Source organism: Poecilia formosa, unplaced genomic scaffold (genome assembly GCF_000485575.1).
Source record: "Poecilia formosa unplaced genomic scaffold, Poecilia_formosa-5.1.2 Scaffold93, whole genome shotgun sequence".
NCBI classification, from domain to species: domain Eukaryota; kingdom Metazoa; phylum Chordata; class Actinopteri; order Cyprinodontiformes; family Poeciliidae; genus Poecilia; species Poecilia formosa.
The window spans coordinates 1,648,842-1,666,107 of record NW_006800032.1 but is presented as its reverse complement, the minus strand read 5'-3'; the positions used below and the strand labels follow the sequence as shown (position 1 = coordinate 1,666,107).

The following is a 17,266-nucleotide window of genomic DNA, read 5'->3' as shown; positions in this document are numbered from 1 at the left end:
ATGCTACGTTAGCTTACCGATACTACGTTAGCTTACCTATACTGCTCTAGCTTACCCATGCCACTTTAGCTTACCTGAAGCATTTCTGTCTTTCTGACTCCCAGTCCGTTGCAGTTTTTATTACTTCTTCTCTCTGGTGTTGACTGGAATCAAAGTGAAGGCATAGACTGTACTGCGAGTTAAGGCACGGTGGCACTAATTGGTAGGATTTGGCTGATTGTAAATCTCTGTGCCTGTTGATGAGTTTTGAGGAGGAAAACAACTTCCACCGTTACAGTATAATAATAAACAGCTTTGAAGCAAGAGATTAATTAGAAGTGTAAATAAAGGGCACAAAACATCAAGAAAAATTATTTGTGGTGTCACCAGAGATATGTGCCCATGGAAGCTTGTCTTTAGTATAGATTTTGATAAGAACAGCAAATAAAACATAAAAAATGATCATGGAATATGTTGTATAGGTGGGAAAATCTTTCTAAAGTGTCAGGTGGATTTTAGAGGGAAAAATATCTGGCCTGTAGCTTTAGTCCTTGCAGCTCTGTGGCCGAGCAGGTCAATAAAACCACAGAGGAGATGTTTAAAAAGAAATGGCCTGTATGAGAGAAAATCCCCATGCAGGCGCATTATACAGCCACGCTCAATGAAAACCTGATGAATGTGTCTCTGACACTATACTGAATGTATAGATGCAGACTGGAGGCAGGGAGGCAGGAAAACAGGAAGAAGAGCGCAGAACTGGGTCATGTCGCAGCTCTTACAGAGCAAGCTGCCTTTCACTACATACAGAATTAGCCTTGTTCCTTCAGCGAGCGCTGCTGTTCCCAAGGGCCGCACGGAGAAACACAGCGAATCCTCCCAGGACAGCTGTTTTCTGTCTTCCACATGGGGATTCCTGATTGTCCTCTTTGTTGTACGAGGATTATAAATAATTTAAATATTAAATATTTGCTGGTTTCAAAATCCCTGCAGCGTATCCAAGCCACAGACATAAAGAAAGAAAAGGGAATCTGCAGCACATTTAAACATAACGAGCAATAAAGTCACATTTATGCCAATTTTCGGCACTCATTCCCTGCTCTTCAGCCTACATCTACTGGTTAAGGCCGTCTCCCTCTTTCCCTGTTCTGAGTTGTTGCCATGGAGATTGGTTGCCAGGTTTTTTTGAGAGGAAGGCTGAATGGGTTAATGTGGAGGTGGGGCATTTGCAGTCCTCCAGATGGTAAAAAAGAAAAAAAAAGTCCTTCTCCAGGGGCCTCCCCTTCACGGAGAAAGCCTCTATTATTTAGTATTCAGCCAATCAACCGTCGATCCAGGAGCCGCATTTATGGCCTGGCAGTCAACAATGAGGGATTATGGGAAGTGTGCCTGGAGAGACGCTGGATCTTCCTCATAATCTCTGCTTGACATCTCTTCTCGGCAAATGATCCGATTAACCGAGATGTAGGAACTACAAAGTTCACGTGACCAATTAATCGGACGTGCAGAATGATTTGATTTTATTGCAACACCTCGAGAAGCATAGGTTAATATTAATATATATATATTTTTTTTTGCAAGTTTCTTTTTATGTCATTAGCATAGTTGAATATGAATGTAGCAGATTTGGTAAAGAATATAATTTAATTCGAAGCGCTCATATTTAATTAACAAGCATGCAGCGTTATATTTTCTATGCCGATAATTTTTCAGTCTTGATTCCAAACCTGTTTAGGACAAAAATTAACTTTAATAAAGTCATAGGCTGGATTTAAATATTTTTCAAATTCAATCAGTTTCTATTTTTAAATAATTAATATTTCAAACATCATTTCTTGTCCTAGCTTGAATATATTTAGTCCAGCGAAGGTGACTAAAAATAGGTTCCAATGCAAAGTGAGCTCAGACATAAATACCAACACTGACCCCTAGCGGCAGGTTTCTGTAAATGCTACGCGTGTTTTTCTGCTGCTTCTCCAGTGGCGTTCAAAGTCAGTTTACAAGCGACGGTATCCTGGGTGTTTCAGCTATTATACTGGCTCAACACACCTGAAGCTAATGGTGATTAATTAGCGGGATTCTGTGGAACTAAAACGGGGAGGACCGTGGTTCTTGAGGACTGGAGCTGGACTCCCATGCTAAGTGTTAAAAACAAGGTAGGTGAAGTTTTCCTCTTTGGGTTTGGCGTTGAAGTTGTAGTGTCCGATGCGGTTCCTCTGACAGTAAAACAGGCAGACGAATCCCACGATGAAGCAGAGACACACGCCGACTCCAAGACAGGAGAGGCCGACGATGTGGATGGTGTTGAGCTTCTCCTCCAGGGACTCTGGAATAATGTTTACATCGACACGATTTAATGGAAGGTACGCCGGCGTATGACGGCGGGCCATCATAGAGAGAAAAAAGGAGTAAATTTTCGCCCAAATTTTTTTCAATTAATTTCAGAAATTTTCTAGTACAAAAATGTAAAATTACTGTTTCAAAAGTCTTTTTTTTTTTTACTTTTAAAACTCAGAAATGTCCAGGTTTTTTTTATTTCTTCTCACAGTCTTTTGACTTTAGGTGCTCAGTAATGTTCCAGTTTTTTTTTTCTAGAAAATTTTTTAGGTTAATTTTAAAAATTCTGAGTTTTGTGGCAAATATTTACTACTTTTTTCTATATATTAGAGGGGCCAAATACACCGTTTAGTTGTAGAAAAGGGAGCTAGCAGTATGATTTCACACTGAAAAATTACTCTCAGCATGTTGAACGACAAGTAGATTATTCTACAGTCAGAGAAGACAAATTTATATTAAGCTTTTCTGCGCAGCTGTATAAGAGGTAACAATATATGGTGGCTGTTTAACGTACCAACATTGTTTCATTAAATATAAAAGTATTCACCTTCACTTAATCTAAGTATAGGCCCAGATGATCCAACACTTGTTCCAATCGTGTTTCCAGTCCGAGCTGTTCTTTGTGAACATTCCTACAAGAAAGCATGAGATTACGGCGTGGCCTTTGAATACCCCATATTCTGCTGCGTGGCACGCTTCAGTCCAAACCAGCAGTGATTACAATCATGTTGGGGCCCAGAAGACTGTATCTTATGAAAGCAAATCAATAGGCGGCACTCACTGGAACGCAGGTATCGGATCCAACCTGGACGCAGATCTGGACCTGGCAGTGCAGGTAGATCACGTTCAGGTTAACGAAGGAGAAGATCTGCACGGACACCCGGGAGGTGGTGGAGTTGCCGTTCGTCAGCACTTTGGTGTAAGCGTTCAGAGGACAGCTGTGGAGACGCAGGGCAAAGAGAGACCCATGAACTTTGGCTGCACAGGAATGATTTTCACTGGGATATTTGATCTGGACTATATTGTTTAGTTTACCTTGCAACATGAGCACTCATTAAAAAACTAGGCTGTCAGTTCTGTTGCTCGTTTACCCACACAGTCCCTGGGTAAATGATGCATAAGCTGAGCGAGCACCGTAATACTGATCAGTGATTCTTGGAAAAAGTAAGCTTTTATAAAAAAGCCTCTTTTTATAAAATAAGAAAATGTTTTAAAATCTTAGTTCTTTTATGATTTTTTTTTTTTTGTATTTATTTTCTTCTCTTTGCAGAATGGACTTTATTGACGAGTGGCAGTGTGATTGGTTGTGTGTGGGGTGGCAGAAGAATAGTCTCACCCAGTGTGCAATTAAAAACTAGAACTGCCATGGTATGTGATGGACAGTTTTCGGCCGCAAATGCCAACATTTTGTTAATTTTGCATTTAATATCAAATTCGTGAAATTTAGGGAGTTGAGGCCAATTTTCTATTTTGTTTTAACTGTCAATGGGGTAAAATGGATATAATGGAACTGCCCCATACATTAAGCAATTTAAAAACACAACATTGTGGACATGCAACAAGTAGGAGTTTGCCTAATAGTTGCTTTTTCTTTTTTTTTTCTTTTTTTTTTTTGGCAAATTATTAGTTGTACAAAAAAATTAATTTGCTTTTGGATATAATTACCAAAACCTTAAGTAAAATCTAACTTATGTATTTGAATAAAATGACATCTACATAGACCATGAGCTGTAATAATAGAGGTAAGTAAAGGTAGCATTAGTACTTAAAGATACGGAACAATTAGATGCTCTCCAACACGTGGATGGAGCAGTGATTGTGCAGCAGCAGACCTGTTCTCCAGGAAGGCGTAGCTGTAGGGGTCGGCCGGGTTCTGGGTGGGAGTGGCCCAGCATTTGCTGATGACCACTTTCATTTGTTCCGAGGTGCTGTTCAGGCTGACCTCCATCACCACGGCCTGCTCCGGGGACAGGCTGTAGTTGTGGGGCAACGGCGCGGTGCCGTTCATCAGCTGCACCATCACCTGGAACGACCCCAGACCCGTGATCACATCTTTGATCATGTTATACCTGGAGACGAACGGGAGACGCAGCTGGAATGATTTCGCTTCTTATTGCAAGCAGTTATTTCACAAAGAGTTTAACACTTTTGAGAGACAACTTGATGCTGTTGTTTGTCAAAGGAGAAATGAAATAAGTCTGCGCATATTTAGAGCTAGGAAGATAAGTTGAACACAAAATCTGCAAACTGGAGGAATAAGTTTAACACACACTCCTCTATTATCTGAGTAGTGATAAATATATTTGTTTTCCATTTGTTAAAATAAAAAAAAACAACACTTTTTTGCAATTAAATTAAAAGCCACTAACCACTTTTGAGCAAATTTTCAAATAAGACATTGAACCTGAAGAGGGCGCTGTTGGCAATATTGTTGAACGTGACCTACAGACCCAGACGGCCTAAATCTCACAGTCTACCACCTTTCATGGTTGAAACTTTCAGGCAAGAGCAGTCTTTTATTTGTTTATTTTTTCATAATAAACATCTTTTTAATTCTTCCAAGTAGTTCTTTGGCAACGGTGCAAATATTAAATTAAATTACAGTTTATAAAACTGTTCAAATGAAATATTTTATGCACTCTTGAAAAGATGTACATTTTTATATAAACAGTCATATTCAATAAGTCATAATGTGTTCTGATGAGGCTTGTCAGATTTAAAATATCCTGTGAAAATCAAATGTAAGCAGATATTAAATATGCTTTTCATTAAGTCCACATTAATGTATTGCATTATTAATCAGATGTAATATTCTCATTTTAAATGGTGTTTTCTTTAGCTGTAAGCAGAAAATTATGATTAACAGAAATAAATGCTTGAAAACATCATGTGTGAAATTAATTTGTTTCACTTTGTGAACTTAGTTCTTCAAATAAACGTCTTAAAATTCTCATTTATGAACATGAATGCATATATTTCATATCGACAAGCAGTGAAGTTGTCTCTTAGACTAAAAAGACTTGCTATGTATTACTATCTATCACACCAGTGGTGTCAAGAGGAAATATACATATCCCATACTTACTAAGACAACAGAAACTTTTGCCATATTTGTGATTTTAGCTAGCTTGAAAGCAAGTACCACCATTCCCCTCCAACTAATGGACTAATGCCTGTGACAGTCACCAACCAGTGTTGGTGACTGAGACAGTCACCAACACTTGTGACTGTCACAGGCACTGTCACCAGTGTTGGTGACAGTGCCTGATCACCAACACTGTCACTGGATCCTGAACTTCCTTACTGAGAGATTCCAGTCTGTCAGTATCTGAAATATGATCTCCAACTCTATCCAGCTACATGATGGGACTCCTCAGGGCTGTGTGCTCAGTCCCTTGCTTTTCACACTGAGGAAAAATCTGATCACAAAATTTTACAGATGTTATCAAAGTATTGGGTATTCTTCATTTAATTTCCATTTGGTACTTTTGAATAATCACTGTATAGAGAATACATTAGACACCTACAGGACTAGTGCAGATAATGTGGTCAATGTGTACAACACAGAAATGATGATCATCAATGCATCCACTCCTTAGCACACATGTAGAGAAGATGGTGCCTTGCACTTAAATTCATCTGGGTTCAGATCACATTACCTCACCACTGTGTTTATGAAATACACCCAGCGGAGACTAGACATTCTGAGGAAACTGAAACATTATTTCCCATCACTACCTTCTCAACTACAGCTGGGATTGAATGTGTTGACATATTGTATCTTGGGCTGGTACTCCAACTACAATGTAGCAGACGAGAAGGCCCTTCAGACGACAGTGAGGACAGCTAACTGGATCATTAGTACTCTCTCTCCAGGATGTTTCAGAGCTCCTTCACAAGAGGTCACTGAACATCATCAGCAATGCTACAATATCATTGATGGTACAAGATGTTATTTTATATATTTAATCTAAATTATTTCATGAGTCACTGTTTCCCCCCTTAATCTGTCAAGAACTGTTGGCTCATTTTATTGACGCTTTACAATGAATTGTAGTTTTAGTAGAGCAAGCATGACTTTAATATCAATCATACCCCATGGAGCCAAAGTCTGCAGAAATCAACATGCTCGTCAAGTAGGTACACATGATGGGGACTTCCAGCCTGATTCTTGGAACCTCTACTGCGCCACCTTCGGCTGTGTATGGATCCATGCTGTTGAACAACTTCACAGATGCTGTGTACGTAGTTTCATTCTGGAAGGAAAATTAAAGACAACAGAAGGGATGTCCTTAGAGTTCGTGCATTCTGGTTTATGAGAACGATGAAAATGACCATTGCTGGCCAAGTGTTCAGGTCGCTGAGACTTACATGCACGAGCCTGGTGCCGCACTCGTTCCACGCCACGGTCATCTGAACGTGGGAGGCATTGCCTCCATTGACTCCACACTCCGGCATGCCCAAGTACAGAGCACCCTCTGGGATTTTTGCACTCGCCAGAAAAGCTTTCGCAAGAGTGACAGTAATGGCAGCCACTCTGCAGTGGACCGAAAGGGCTCCTGACAAAGAGGAATTGGTGGCTGATCTTAGAGCAGAAGATGGGATTGTAGAAGTGATCCTTGGTGTAGTGATTGTTGTTGGAACAACAGAAGGCGCTACTTGGCTAGAAGAAGTTGTTGAGTGTGTAGTATTGATCTCAGAGACAGTAATGGTTGTTGTTCTGGGAGCAGCAGTCGTTATCAGATTAGTAGGAAGGATCGCTGGGATGGAAGTAGTTCTTAAGGTGTTGGCCAGAGCTGCAGAGCGGCTTGTTGGAGCATTAATGACCACTGTTGGTGAATTATTGCTTGTTTGAGTACTACCGGTAATTACAGGGGCAATGTAGAGTGTTGCTGAAGTAGCGGTAGTTGGTGGGATATTATTATTATTATTAGCCGTAGCTGTAGGGATGCCAAATCTAAAGTGAGGACCGTTTGCACTGGTTGCCAATATAGGATTGGTAGTTTGATCGAAAGTTGGGACAGGTGGAGTAGGACTTATTGTAGAAACTTCTGGTGCTGATGTGTCCACGGTACCATTCGCTGCACAGGACATGATGCGTTCATGAGGAAAAAATAAAGATATCCACATAAATATCAGTAAACAATATGCATTAACTCTCCCACTAATGCTCTACCTTGACAGTTGCGTCCAGGTCTTTCTGGGTTGTTGTCTATGAATCCGTCAAGGCAGATGCAAGTGTAGGAGGCCCATGTGTTTGTGCACGTAGCCCACTGAGAACAATCATTTTCTCCTGAGGCGCATTCGTCAAAATCTGTTAAAAAAAAAAAAGAGTCACTCATGACCTGTCATTTTTATGCAGACGACACTGTAGACGCATCAAGTATCACCTTTTGCCCATCAATGAAATTATGCATGAATTAAAATAAATATCTAGTTGTAGGAGATAAGGAGATGCTGCTGATCTAATGTACATGATTTATATGTGCTAAAATAGTTTCCTATTGCTCTCATAGCAGGTTTCCACATCTCATGTTCTCCATCTCATGCTGACCCTAACTCCTGCTCCTCCCAAATGTCAGTCCAACTACAGTCATATTCAATAAATTAGAATATGCGTTCAAGTGAGACTAAAAGTAGCTGTTGAAAATCACCTTTAGCCTTTCATTAAGCTCACATTCCTGTATACGTACATTTCTATTGGTCTGACGTAAAATCAAATTTCTAATGCCATATTTTCATCGACTAAGTGTAAAATCGCCATAATTAGTGGAAATAAAGGATTTCAAACATCCATTTGTGTGTAATTGAGTCTGTTTAAGGTAGCAGCAAGTAGCAGATAGCATCGAAGATATACCGTCGATGCTTGTGCTGTTTCCATCCACGGTGAATTTGGAGCTGTTCATCAGGGACTGCACCAGCGCTGAGGACACATTACCCACGGCTCGTACTGGACTCGAGTTGAAGATGATGGAGAAGTCCACCACCACGCTGCCCAGGTAAAAGCTTTGGATCTCGATCCTCACCTGGCCTGAATCCACCATAGCTTTGATCTCTGGAGGCAGAGATTTGTAGATCTGTTGGTGAAAGGTTTGCATTTCAAAGACGATGCTTCATAGTGAGTACTTTTCAGCAAAATCTCGGAACAAGAATGCTTAATTGAGCAAATAAATAATATATTGAGCTCAGTGGCTGGCAACCAACCAGCCAGTTATGCCAGTAAAACAAACACCTTTATCTGTTGTGATTGCTTTGATGAGATCACAAAATGAGACAAATATTCTCATTCATGAAAACTTTCATTGAGCCAAATGCCTCGTAATAAGTACCTGAACTGGTGATCGTGTTTGTGCATACCTGACCTGTGTTGTAGCAACAAGAAATAAGATGTGGGTGTGGTTTGTAAAAACCCAAAATCTTAATAATCAGCAAGTCTGAATTGTTCTTTGCCTCCAGTAACCTGCTCCAAAAACGAACACCTTCAAAGACTAGCAAGAGCCGTACCTGTACGCAACAAAGCCGACTGACATAAGCACAATAGCAGAAAAGTTTTGCCCACATTTGCAATGTGCAAATCTGGTACGCATGTAATGCATATTTATATTCGAAGATGGCATTTTGTCGTGGTGTTCTTCTGTTAACGCACCCACCTCCTGTGTAAAAGTCTCGGTGAGGTTTTTGTAGGCCTGGCTGCTGCTGTTTCTCAGGTCTTCGTTGAACTCGATGTTTGTGAGTCGTGTTGTTGCATCAAGAGTCTGAGCGTCTGTGAAGAAAAACCTTGTTTGGCAACGTAAACAATCTTTTCAATCTAACCCCAGGCCTTCAGGTAAAAAAAAAAAAAAAACCCATCCAAACTTTATGTAGGACATGAAGGCGAACTAGTGATGTACTCAATTTTCCCAAAAGCAACATCGTGATAGGTTGAACTATTCTTAAAGTTTCATGCCGCTACTTATATTCACACAATAATAATTTAACACTTGAGCCCGAGACGACAATTATTACTTTGAATGAATGGACCGAAGTCTCCAGTGGGTTTCGGTAAGCAAAAAATGGCTTTGTATTAAAGCACTGCAATATTCCATTCTTACCCGTTTTGACCATCGTGTGAAGAGCAGATCCTTGCCTTCCACAAGCACAAGGTGTCACAGTGACGTTGTAGAGCACCCCAGGCTGAAGTCCATTCAGCTCTATCGTCGTCCTGCTGGTTTCCCAGCGCTCAGTGACCTCCGATGTCCTGCTCAGAGTGATCCGGAAAGTCTGGTTGCTTTGAACCTCGGTTGACCATTGGACAATCATGGATGTTCCAGTGACATTAGCAGACCACAAGCCACTGATTCCAGGAGGTCCTGGTAGGGTGTTTAATGACAGAGTAGTGAACTTTGTCATGACACGTTGTTAAAATAAACTCCTGTAGTTATTTATTTTTTATTTTTGCTTTTGCATAGCATCACAGGTTTGTTTTTACAGTCTAAGTTAAGCACTTGAGTAGATTTATTTCAGTTGATGTCAGAATAATAAACCCAACCCCGTTTGCGTTGACATCATTTCCAGATATCGGTTTCTCATATACAGTAGTTATCAGCACTGCACTTTTAGAAGTAGTATTTATGTTTTGGTTGCTCTTATGTGCTCCTCTCCAGTCATTTCTGGGTTTATTCAAAAGGTATCGCCATATTCAGTTGTTATTGCCAATAGTAACTGTGTTTGTAGTTTCTTTTTAGACTTATTTCAGCGTCCTATCTAGTCTCTTTCTCCCAAATTTACTCCTTTCTCCCTGCCACGGCTGTTTCTCATTTCATCTGATTGGTGAATTGCGTTCCTGTGTCCTTTTCCATCAAAATGTTTTGGTATATCAGTGTCAACAAAGGGGAAGAATACAAGCAATAATGTTGGCATAAGATTACACCAAACTCCATTGGACACATGATTCGGACTAACAGGTTATTGTAGCTGATGTAAAAACTTACTTTACTCATCCATAAAGCGTAAACCTGCTGTGACATCGTTACTTATGTTCCCACTCATGTTGATGTATCCAAAGGCTTCCTTTGCGAGGGTCTAGCCATAAAGAAATTATTCTTTTAAAAAACATAAACTCCTATGTTGCTTGTAATGCAGCTACATTTTTGCATAGGGCATGTATATTGGGACAAATTATGTGAAACTTACATTATGCTGCAGTGCAAAGATACAGATACTTCAACTGTGACGCCACAATAATCATCCATGCAAGTTCAATGACCTGAACACATTTTAGGAAAGCTCATAAACACTCAAACAAACAGGCAAAAGTATGCAGAAAATAAGTCCAAATTCACTCCATCTCAGAATTTCCAAGCATTTAGAATGCTGAGGTGAGTGAACCTTCCTAAGTGCAGAAAGGGCATTCACTTAGCATCGCATAACATGAATTGACATTATTACCCAGGACATTTGCTAGGTTAAGACTTTGCAGCCATGCAATACATGGAAATACAAAGATGGAGCATTATTTACTTAGTCACACATCTTCACATACCACTGAAACATAAGGCACACACTCAATAGTGTGGCACAAGGCGCTGTCATACCTTGTCAGGGTAATAATGGATCTGTCAATAGACCTAAAATTAAAACCTCTAAACCACATTCTCACAACCCCTAGATAGCGTCACCAGCTAAAAAGAAATATCTTCTTCACTGTAACCGCTGGTAACCAGATGTACTGGCTGAACCAGTTTGCCTTAGAGGTCTCTTGTCATTCCATCTTCAAATTAACCACAAAGCTGTGTTGTGATTGTGTAAGATTTTCCTTTTTAAAAAAAAAAAAAAAAAAAAAAGGCCCACTGCATATCTCAGCTTGCATAACTTATACCCAGTTATAGGCTGAATTAAAGATCCATGTAATATTCTAACACGTTCTCTCGTTCACTGCGGTTGTCACTTGTTGGAAGCCATTTTAAAATGGTAAAGTGCTTCTTTTTTTACCAGCGTTATGTGAGCTGCAGAGTTGAAAAGTGTCAGAATGTTTTTTTAAATGGTGGTATGAAGTAAGCCAATCAAAACTCGATTTACTTATTACTAGGCCAGTACTAGTATAACTTACTTGCGTCTGCACTGCATTGTGGGATATGTGTGCATAAGATCTTCCATTTCTAAGATGACTAATGATTAATATGCAGAAACTTTGTAAAAAATCTACACGCAAACATTTTTGTGACATCAACATGTGATATTCATGGTGAACAATTCAGATTAAAAGCAAGTCTCTACAAATGAAGAAAATCCGCACCACCCTCAAACTAATTTGCTAGAGCACCTTCTGATTCAGTGTCAGCATTCGGTCTTCTTTGGAAAGAGTTGATGAGCATGGCACATCTCGACTTGATATTATTTGGCCACTCTACCGTCAGAATGACTTCCAAATATACCAGATTACACGGACGTCTCTTGTCCACAGTCTGTCATGGTTAGTTTTTTGGTTAATCAAAAAACAAAACAAAACAAAACAGACAATACTGGAACGATGGGAACAAGACACAGAGCCAGAGAATGAGAAACAGAGAATCCAGCCAAGAACAACAAAAAAAAAGATGGGAGGTTAAATATTGAGGCACAAGTGGAAATTGAGAACGAAACCAGGTGAATTTACAGCAGTGAAAGGGAGAAAGCAGAGAGACTGAAGGAGAACTATCACAAAGGAAACTGAACTGCATTCAAAAAGGAACCACGGACTAAAAGGAAAATACTAATCCAATGCAAAATCCAAAAGCACAAAGAACAGAGCACAGGAATAAACTAAGAGACATCTTTCTAACAATAATGAACACAGAAAATTTACTGAATATGACAAAACATTTAGAACATGGATGAACGAGGAAATGATCGAAAACACAAACCCAGACAGCAGGGCCGTGCAGAGACCACTAAAAAGGCAGGTGCTCAAGCACCCCCAGGCCCCCCCTCTGCACGTGCCTGCCAGACAGCCGTCCTCAGATAAATGTTTCTGTCAGATTCAGTTTTGAACTCTGCCTCAGCTATATAAAAACTTCTGAATAATTATTCCTTTGTGGATTTAGATGCATATTTGGCCTTCAGTATGATTTTTAAAAAAAATTAGTCCCTGATCTTCATCTTCAGGTTTGGGTCTGACTTTTACAGTGATTATTATTATTTTTGTCTAAATGAACAAAAACCCCAGTTCCACGAATGAGAACCCACCACTACGTTTCGCGGTGACATGGCATTCTCTTTCTTTTTGTAAACAGCAATATACAACAATGTATTTTAAGTAATTTAAAGACGCCAAATAAATGTATTTTCATTGCTAGTTAGCAGATGCTAACTTGTCTCTTGGGTTCTAGTTTTCTGAAGCGACTCGGGACGAAAGGTCAGGGTTTCTTACGACACGGAGCCGCTGGCAGAGGTGAGGCAGCGGCCTGGCTCATGCTGGCAGCCGGCGCTGAGCTTCTCCCCAGCGAGGCGTGTGACGAATTGTAAGTGACGGGACTCGTGTTAGTCAGAGCTGGAGTCACGCCGGTCCCGAGCGGGACGGAGCCGTCGCCCGAAGAGTCCTGTGTGCCGCCGAGCGTCCAGGAAAAGGTTGCGTTCACCACTGGAGGCACGGCGGTGGTCCGCAGCCCGGTGCCGCCTGGGAGCAAAAAAAAAAATAAAATAAAAATAAATAAAAATAACAAGAGCGTGTTGAACAGAAGCTTCTGAAGAAAACCTTGCGTGGGCGTTGATGTGCCTTCGTGCATTTATTTATTTTCTGCTGTTGTTTCAAAGATGACTCACAACAGAGAAACACAGAAGAGGTCACGGTGAAAGTATTAGAAATCTGGACAATTTTCGGCGTGTTTACTTTGTCTCATGCCGTGATGTATTTTTGTAGCGGCACACGCTAGCATAGCATGTTGTTGATGTGTTTTATTTGATTTGCGCTGAAGTGTTTTCCATTAGTCTTTGCTGCTGTTTTGCTGTCACTGCTAGGGCTAAGCTTTTACTCTTTGTTTTTCTTTCTATTTTACGTCTGGAGTTGTTCCCTACATTCGTAACCTTGCAAAAGTATTCATATCCCTTGTACTTTTTCATAATTGCTGTCAAAAACTTGAGTTTAACTTGTATTTTATTGGATAGTGCATAACTTTGATGAGGGGGAAAAAATACTACATTGATTGCAACTTTTTTTTTTTTTTGGTTTCCAAATGAAAATCTGAGAAGGATGGTGGTGTACATTTGTGTTCGGCCCTTCAAAGTCAAAACTTTATAGAAGCAACTTTTGTTGCTGTTACAGCTGCAGGCCTCTACACTGAAGACAAAAAAAAATGTTTCTTTGAACCAACTTTAAAACATACTCGGCTAATTTTATCAGTTTTTGCTCAAGCTACAACTGATTTCATAATCATTCAAATGAGAATCATAGCTTCAGCAAGTTGAATAAAATTAGCTGTGGCATATTAGAGTATCTTTTTAAGTTGGTTTAAAGAAACATTTTTTTCAGTGTACCAGCTCTGAACAGCTACAGATTGACATTATTTCCCACTTAGCTTTGTGATAGCCAACAGAATCTACAAAAAGTTATTTTAAAGTCTTGATTCTCTGTTAGATTTAGATCTGGACTTTGACTAGGCCCCTTCTAACTCATGAACATGCTTTCATCTAGGCCACTCTGCTGCTCTGTTTGTATGTTTAGGATGGTCATCCTGCTGGAAGGTGACATTCTGCCCTGGTCTTAGTCCTTTACGGCCTCTAAAAGGCTTTTTTCCAGGACTGCCCAGCATTTAGCCACATCCCTCAAATCTTATCACAGTGAAAAAACAAAACAGATGATCCAACTTAGAAGAAAATATTTAATTTGGTACAAGTAATCAAATGAAGTTTATCCAAGTAAATGTATTACATTTAGTAAGTTTGACGGATTGTATTTAGGGGTATCAGAATAACGTAACGATATCAAAAATGAATGCTGCATCTTTCAGATTCTTATCTGGATTTATTTCCCTTCTACATCATGATTATGCACTACAGCCTGTTAGTCTGTCACATGAAATCCCATTGAGATACATTAATGCTGGTGTGACAAAAGGTGAACAATTGCAGTGGGGTATGAATTACTTTGCATGTGGGAGAGATACGAAAGAGACATCATTAGTTATAAATGCACCTTATGAATATCACAGCATGTAGTTTTGGCTGAAAGTGCAGATTATGTTTTTGGGGCGTTTGTAAACTGTTACTTTGAAACTGGTTTCCACTTTGCTCCGTATTCAACTTTCACTACTCGTCTATGGAGCAGCATTTCCAGGTGTTGGTTCTGCTCTGGTGCTTTCTTGCACGGTTCAGTTGTTTTCCTGTTTCGACACGTTTAATTGAAAGGAATTGGTTACCTGCACAGCACGTCATCGGGTTCTACCAAAGCATATTAGCTGCAGGCGGTTAGTTTAATTCTTACACGTTTAGATCACATCTCTGTATATTTTGTAGCTCTGCTGTCCGGATTTCTGTTGGACTATTTAGACCAAGGGCTCAGCAGCCATTTTAGTGAAAGCAGCGTTTCTTGCAAACTTCTCTCCTTGAAACTGTCTAGAAAATAATTTATTTAATTACTTATAAAATGTTTTAAAGAACCAGAGTTGAGCTTCCATTTTAACAATAAAAATTTGACTTCTAAAATACGCAGATCCACCAGATTTCCACAAAGCCTTTTGCCTTTTAGATCTTGTTCCTATCATATAAAACTCCTTATTCGTCTGTTTTGTGTTTGCGATCACACGGATTCAAGATCCAAGGGAAACAATGTGGTTGATGTTTTTGTTGTTGTTGTTTTAGTTTAACATTGCAATAAAAATAAAAAAAAGAAAACAAGAACTGTATTTTTAATTGTAGGTGCAGTCAGTTATGGAGTTTCAGTGCAGATATAGAACCAAACCACATAATAAAAGCACATCTGCTTTTATTAAAATTCACCCCCCTCCCCCCCCAAAAAAACTCTGCTCAGTTCCAAATAAGAGCCCCTGCAGTCGGCCCTAAGAGCCGCTGCAGCTCTGAAGCTGCAGGTCGCAGCCCCGCGATTTGATTATGACTCAGTCTGCAATAAGATTCCTTTATTTGACTCTTATTCCAGCCTCCTGCCAACGAGTCCACACTTTTAGCCTGACAAGCTCACCCCCCAATCAGTATTTATCAAAAACCAGGAGAAAATGAAAATGTGAAATAGCCGTAAGTGTCAAACAGAAACTTTGGAGTAAAACTGTTAACTGATGCAATATTTTGAGTACTGTTTGGGACTTTCCTGTGTATGAAGCTGGAAAGTCCCCTGTTACATTTATACAATATTGTCATTTCAAAACAGAGCAAACAGAAGGCTATTTACAGAGGGAAAAAAAAAACAAGTTCAGGTAAAATAAAACTAGTTTAACCCTCTCCAATCAGACGTGACTGCAGTAAAACGCAACATAGGTTTTAAACTTGTAAGATAACTCGATATCTTTCAGCAGGATTCCACTAAGTCTTTGTGGAAGATATATTCATATTTCCCAGATCGAGCGTGTACAGCATGTTGCGAAGGTACACACTCACAACGATCTGTGCGTTTTTAGGATGGCGAGTTTCGACAGGGAAGAAACATAATACAGTTTAAAAATTGAAAAAGTCTTGGATCCACTTGTTTTCACTCTTCCCTGAGGAAATGCAACCAACTGAAAGACTTTTGTGGAATGGCTCGACCAGCTTTGCACATCTAGAGACGAGAATTAATTTTTTTTAAATTCATCATTACAAAACAGATCAAGCTCAGACATATATATTGCAATAGACATGTAATCAATATCAATAGATCGGATAGAATATTCAATATTCAATCTATAGAATATTGACTGGACAGCACAGCACTCTGGGAGATGTAGGCAGAGAAAAGGCTTTAGCTGCTCAGCTGCTCACAGCGAGTTGTTGGGTGACATCAACTAACTCACTGAACTATTTGGTTACCTAGCAACAACCTGCTGAGTAAGTTGTGGAGTAGCGGTTTCCGGTTTCGCCACGGTGAAGCCTCAAAACGGCTTAAAAAATAAAAAAACACAACTGAGTGGAGTGAAAACTGTGGATAAAACAGGAGCGGTTTGGCAGAATTTCAGATATTTGAAATACAAAAAAATAAAATAAATAAATAATAATTATCAATATGGACTGACATGATATGATATTATATCGTGATAGGTTTTTGAGCCATACCCATTTTATCCCTCCTCTGACAAAATGTGAAAAAAAAAATAATAATTTCAGCATAAAACGAGCATCCTCCGCCTCAGTCCCTCTAAAATATGTTTCAGTCATTTTTGCACAGCATAAATGATTACTGCACATCATTTCCACACACACAGTCTTACTTGTACAGTTCACTCCAGGGTCGCTGGGGTCACCGCCCAAATATTCTTGTTGGCAGACGCACTGGTAAGAGCCCAGCGTGTTGCTACAGTGTGCCTGAGGAGAGCACCGATGGAGAGCAGGGTGCACACACTCATCCACATCTGCCGAGGGGAGAGGGAGCTGACGTGTTAGAGGGGGGGGGGGGTGAATTTAAAGCTCTCAGAAATACAGAAACATAGTGTTAAAAAGCGAAATGACAAATCAAAGAATTTAGATATCAGAGTTAATCACAACGTTCGACTTAGGCCGGCTTCATATGTCATCCTTGTGTCTGTAATTCAAAGGCTAAGTCATGCTGATGCATCTAAAAATAAAGACTTATTGTTACACTAAGCTTGAAGTGGTGATTTCAAACGAGCCGTGCAGAGGAGAAAAGTCATTATCTTTAACGGAGTCTTAAAGTGCACGCACGACGGCGACCCGTTTCACGTCTTCTTGTGAAAACGCAGCAAATGTGATTTATGATTAATATCAGAGCGCGCTTGCTTGTGCCTGTGCTTTGTGTGCGTGGGCGTGTGTGTGTGTGTGTGTGTGTGTGTGTGTG

At 39.9% G+C, this 17,266-nt stretch overlaps 1 protein-coding gene across 2 annotated transcripts in view; it reads right to left on the bottom strand.

Annotated features, from left to right (window-relative positions):
* Positions 1 to 1,472: 1,472 nt before the first annotated feature.
* umodl1 (uromodulin-like 1) overlaps positions 1,473 to 17,266 on the bottom strand; it is a 20,416-nt gene continuing 4,622 nt past the window's right edge. The window contains exons 6-17 of one of the 2 annotated variants that reach the window (XM_007558021.2): positions 16,683 to 16,823; positions 12,701 to 12,946; positions 9,405 to 9,662; positions 8,964 to 9,076; positions 8,171 to 8,390; positions 7,490 to 7,627; positions 6,685 to 7,394; positions 6,409 to 6,569; positions 4,146 to 4,382; positions 3,095 to 3,251; positions 2,861 to 2,945; positions 1,473 to 2,302 (exon numbers count right to left, since the gene is read on the bottom strand). In XM_007558021.2, coding sequence (XP_007558083.2) covers positions 2,115 to 2,302; positions 2,861 to 2,945; positions 3,095 to 3,251; positions 4,146 to 4,382; positions 6,409 to 6,569; positions 6,685 to 7,394; positions 7,490 to 7,627; positions 8,171 to 8,390; positions 8,964 to 9,076; positions 9,405 to 9,662; positions 12,701 to 12,946; positions 16,683 to 16,823 — 2,654 coding nt within the window. In that variant the 3' untranslated portion in view covers positions 1,473 to 2,114. Of the gene's footprint in view, positions 2,303 to 2,860; positions 2,946 to 3,094; positions 3,252 to 4,145; positions 4,383 to 4,840; positions 5,480 to 5,553; positions 6,570 to 6,684; positions 7,395 to 7,489; positions 7,628 to 8,170; positions 8,391 to 8,963; positions 9,077 to 9,404; positions 9,663 to 12,700; positions 12,947 to 16,682; positions 16,824 to 17,266 lie in introns of those variants that run through there. The other variant, XR_001662835.1, reaches the window with a different exon arrangement.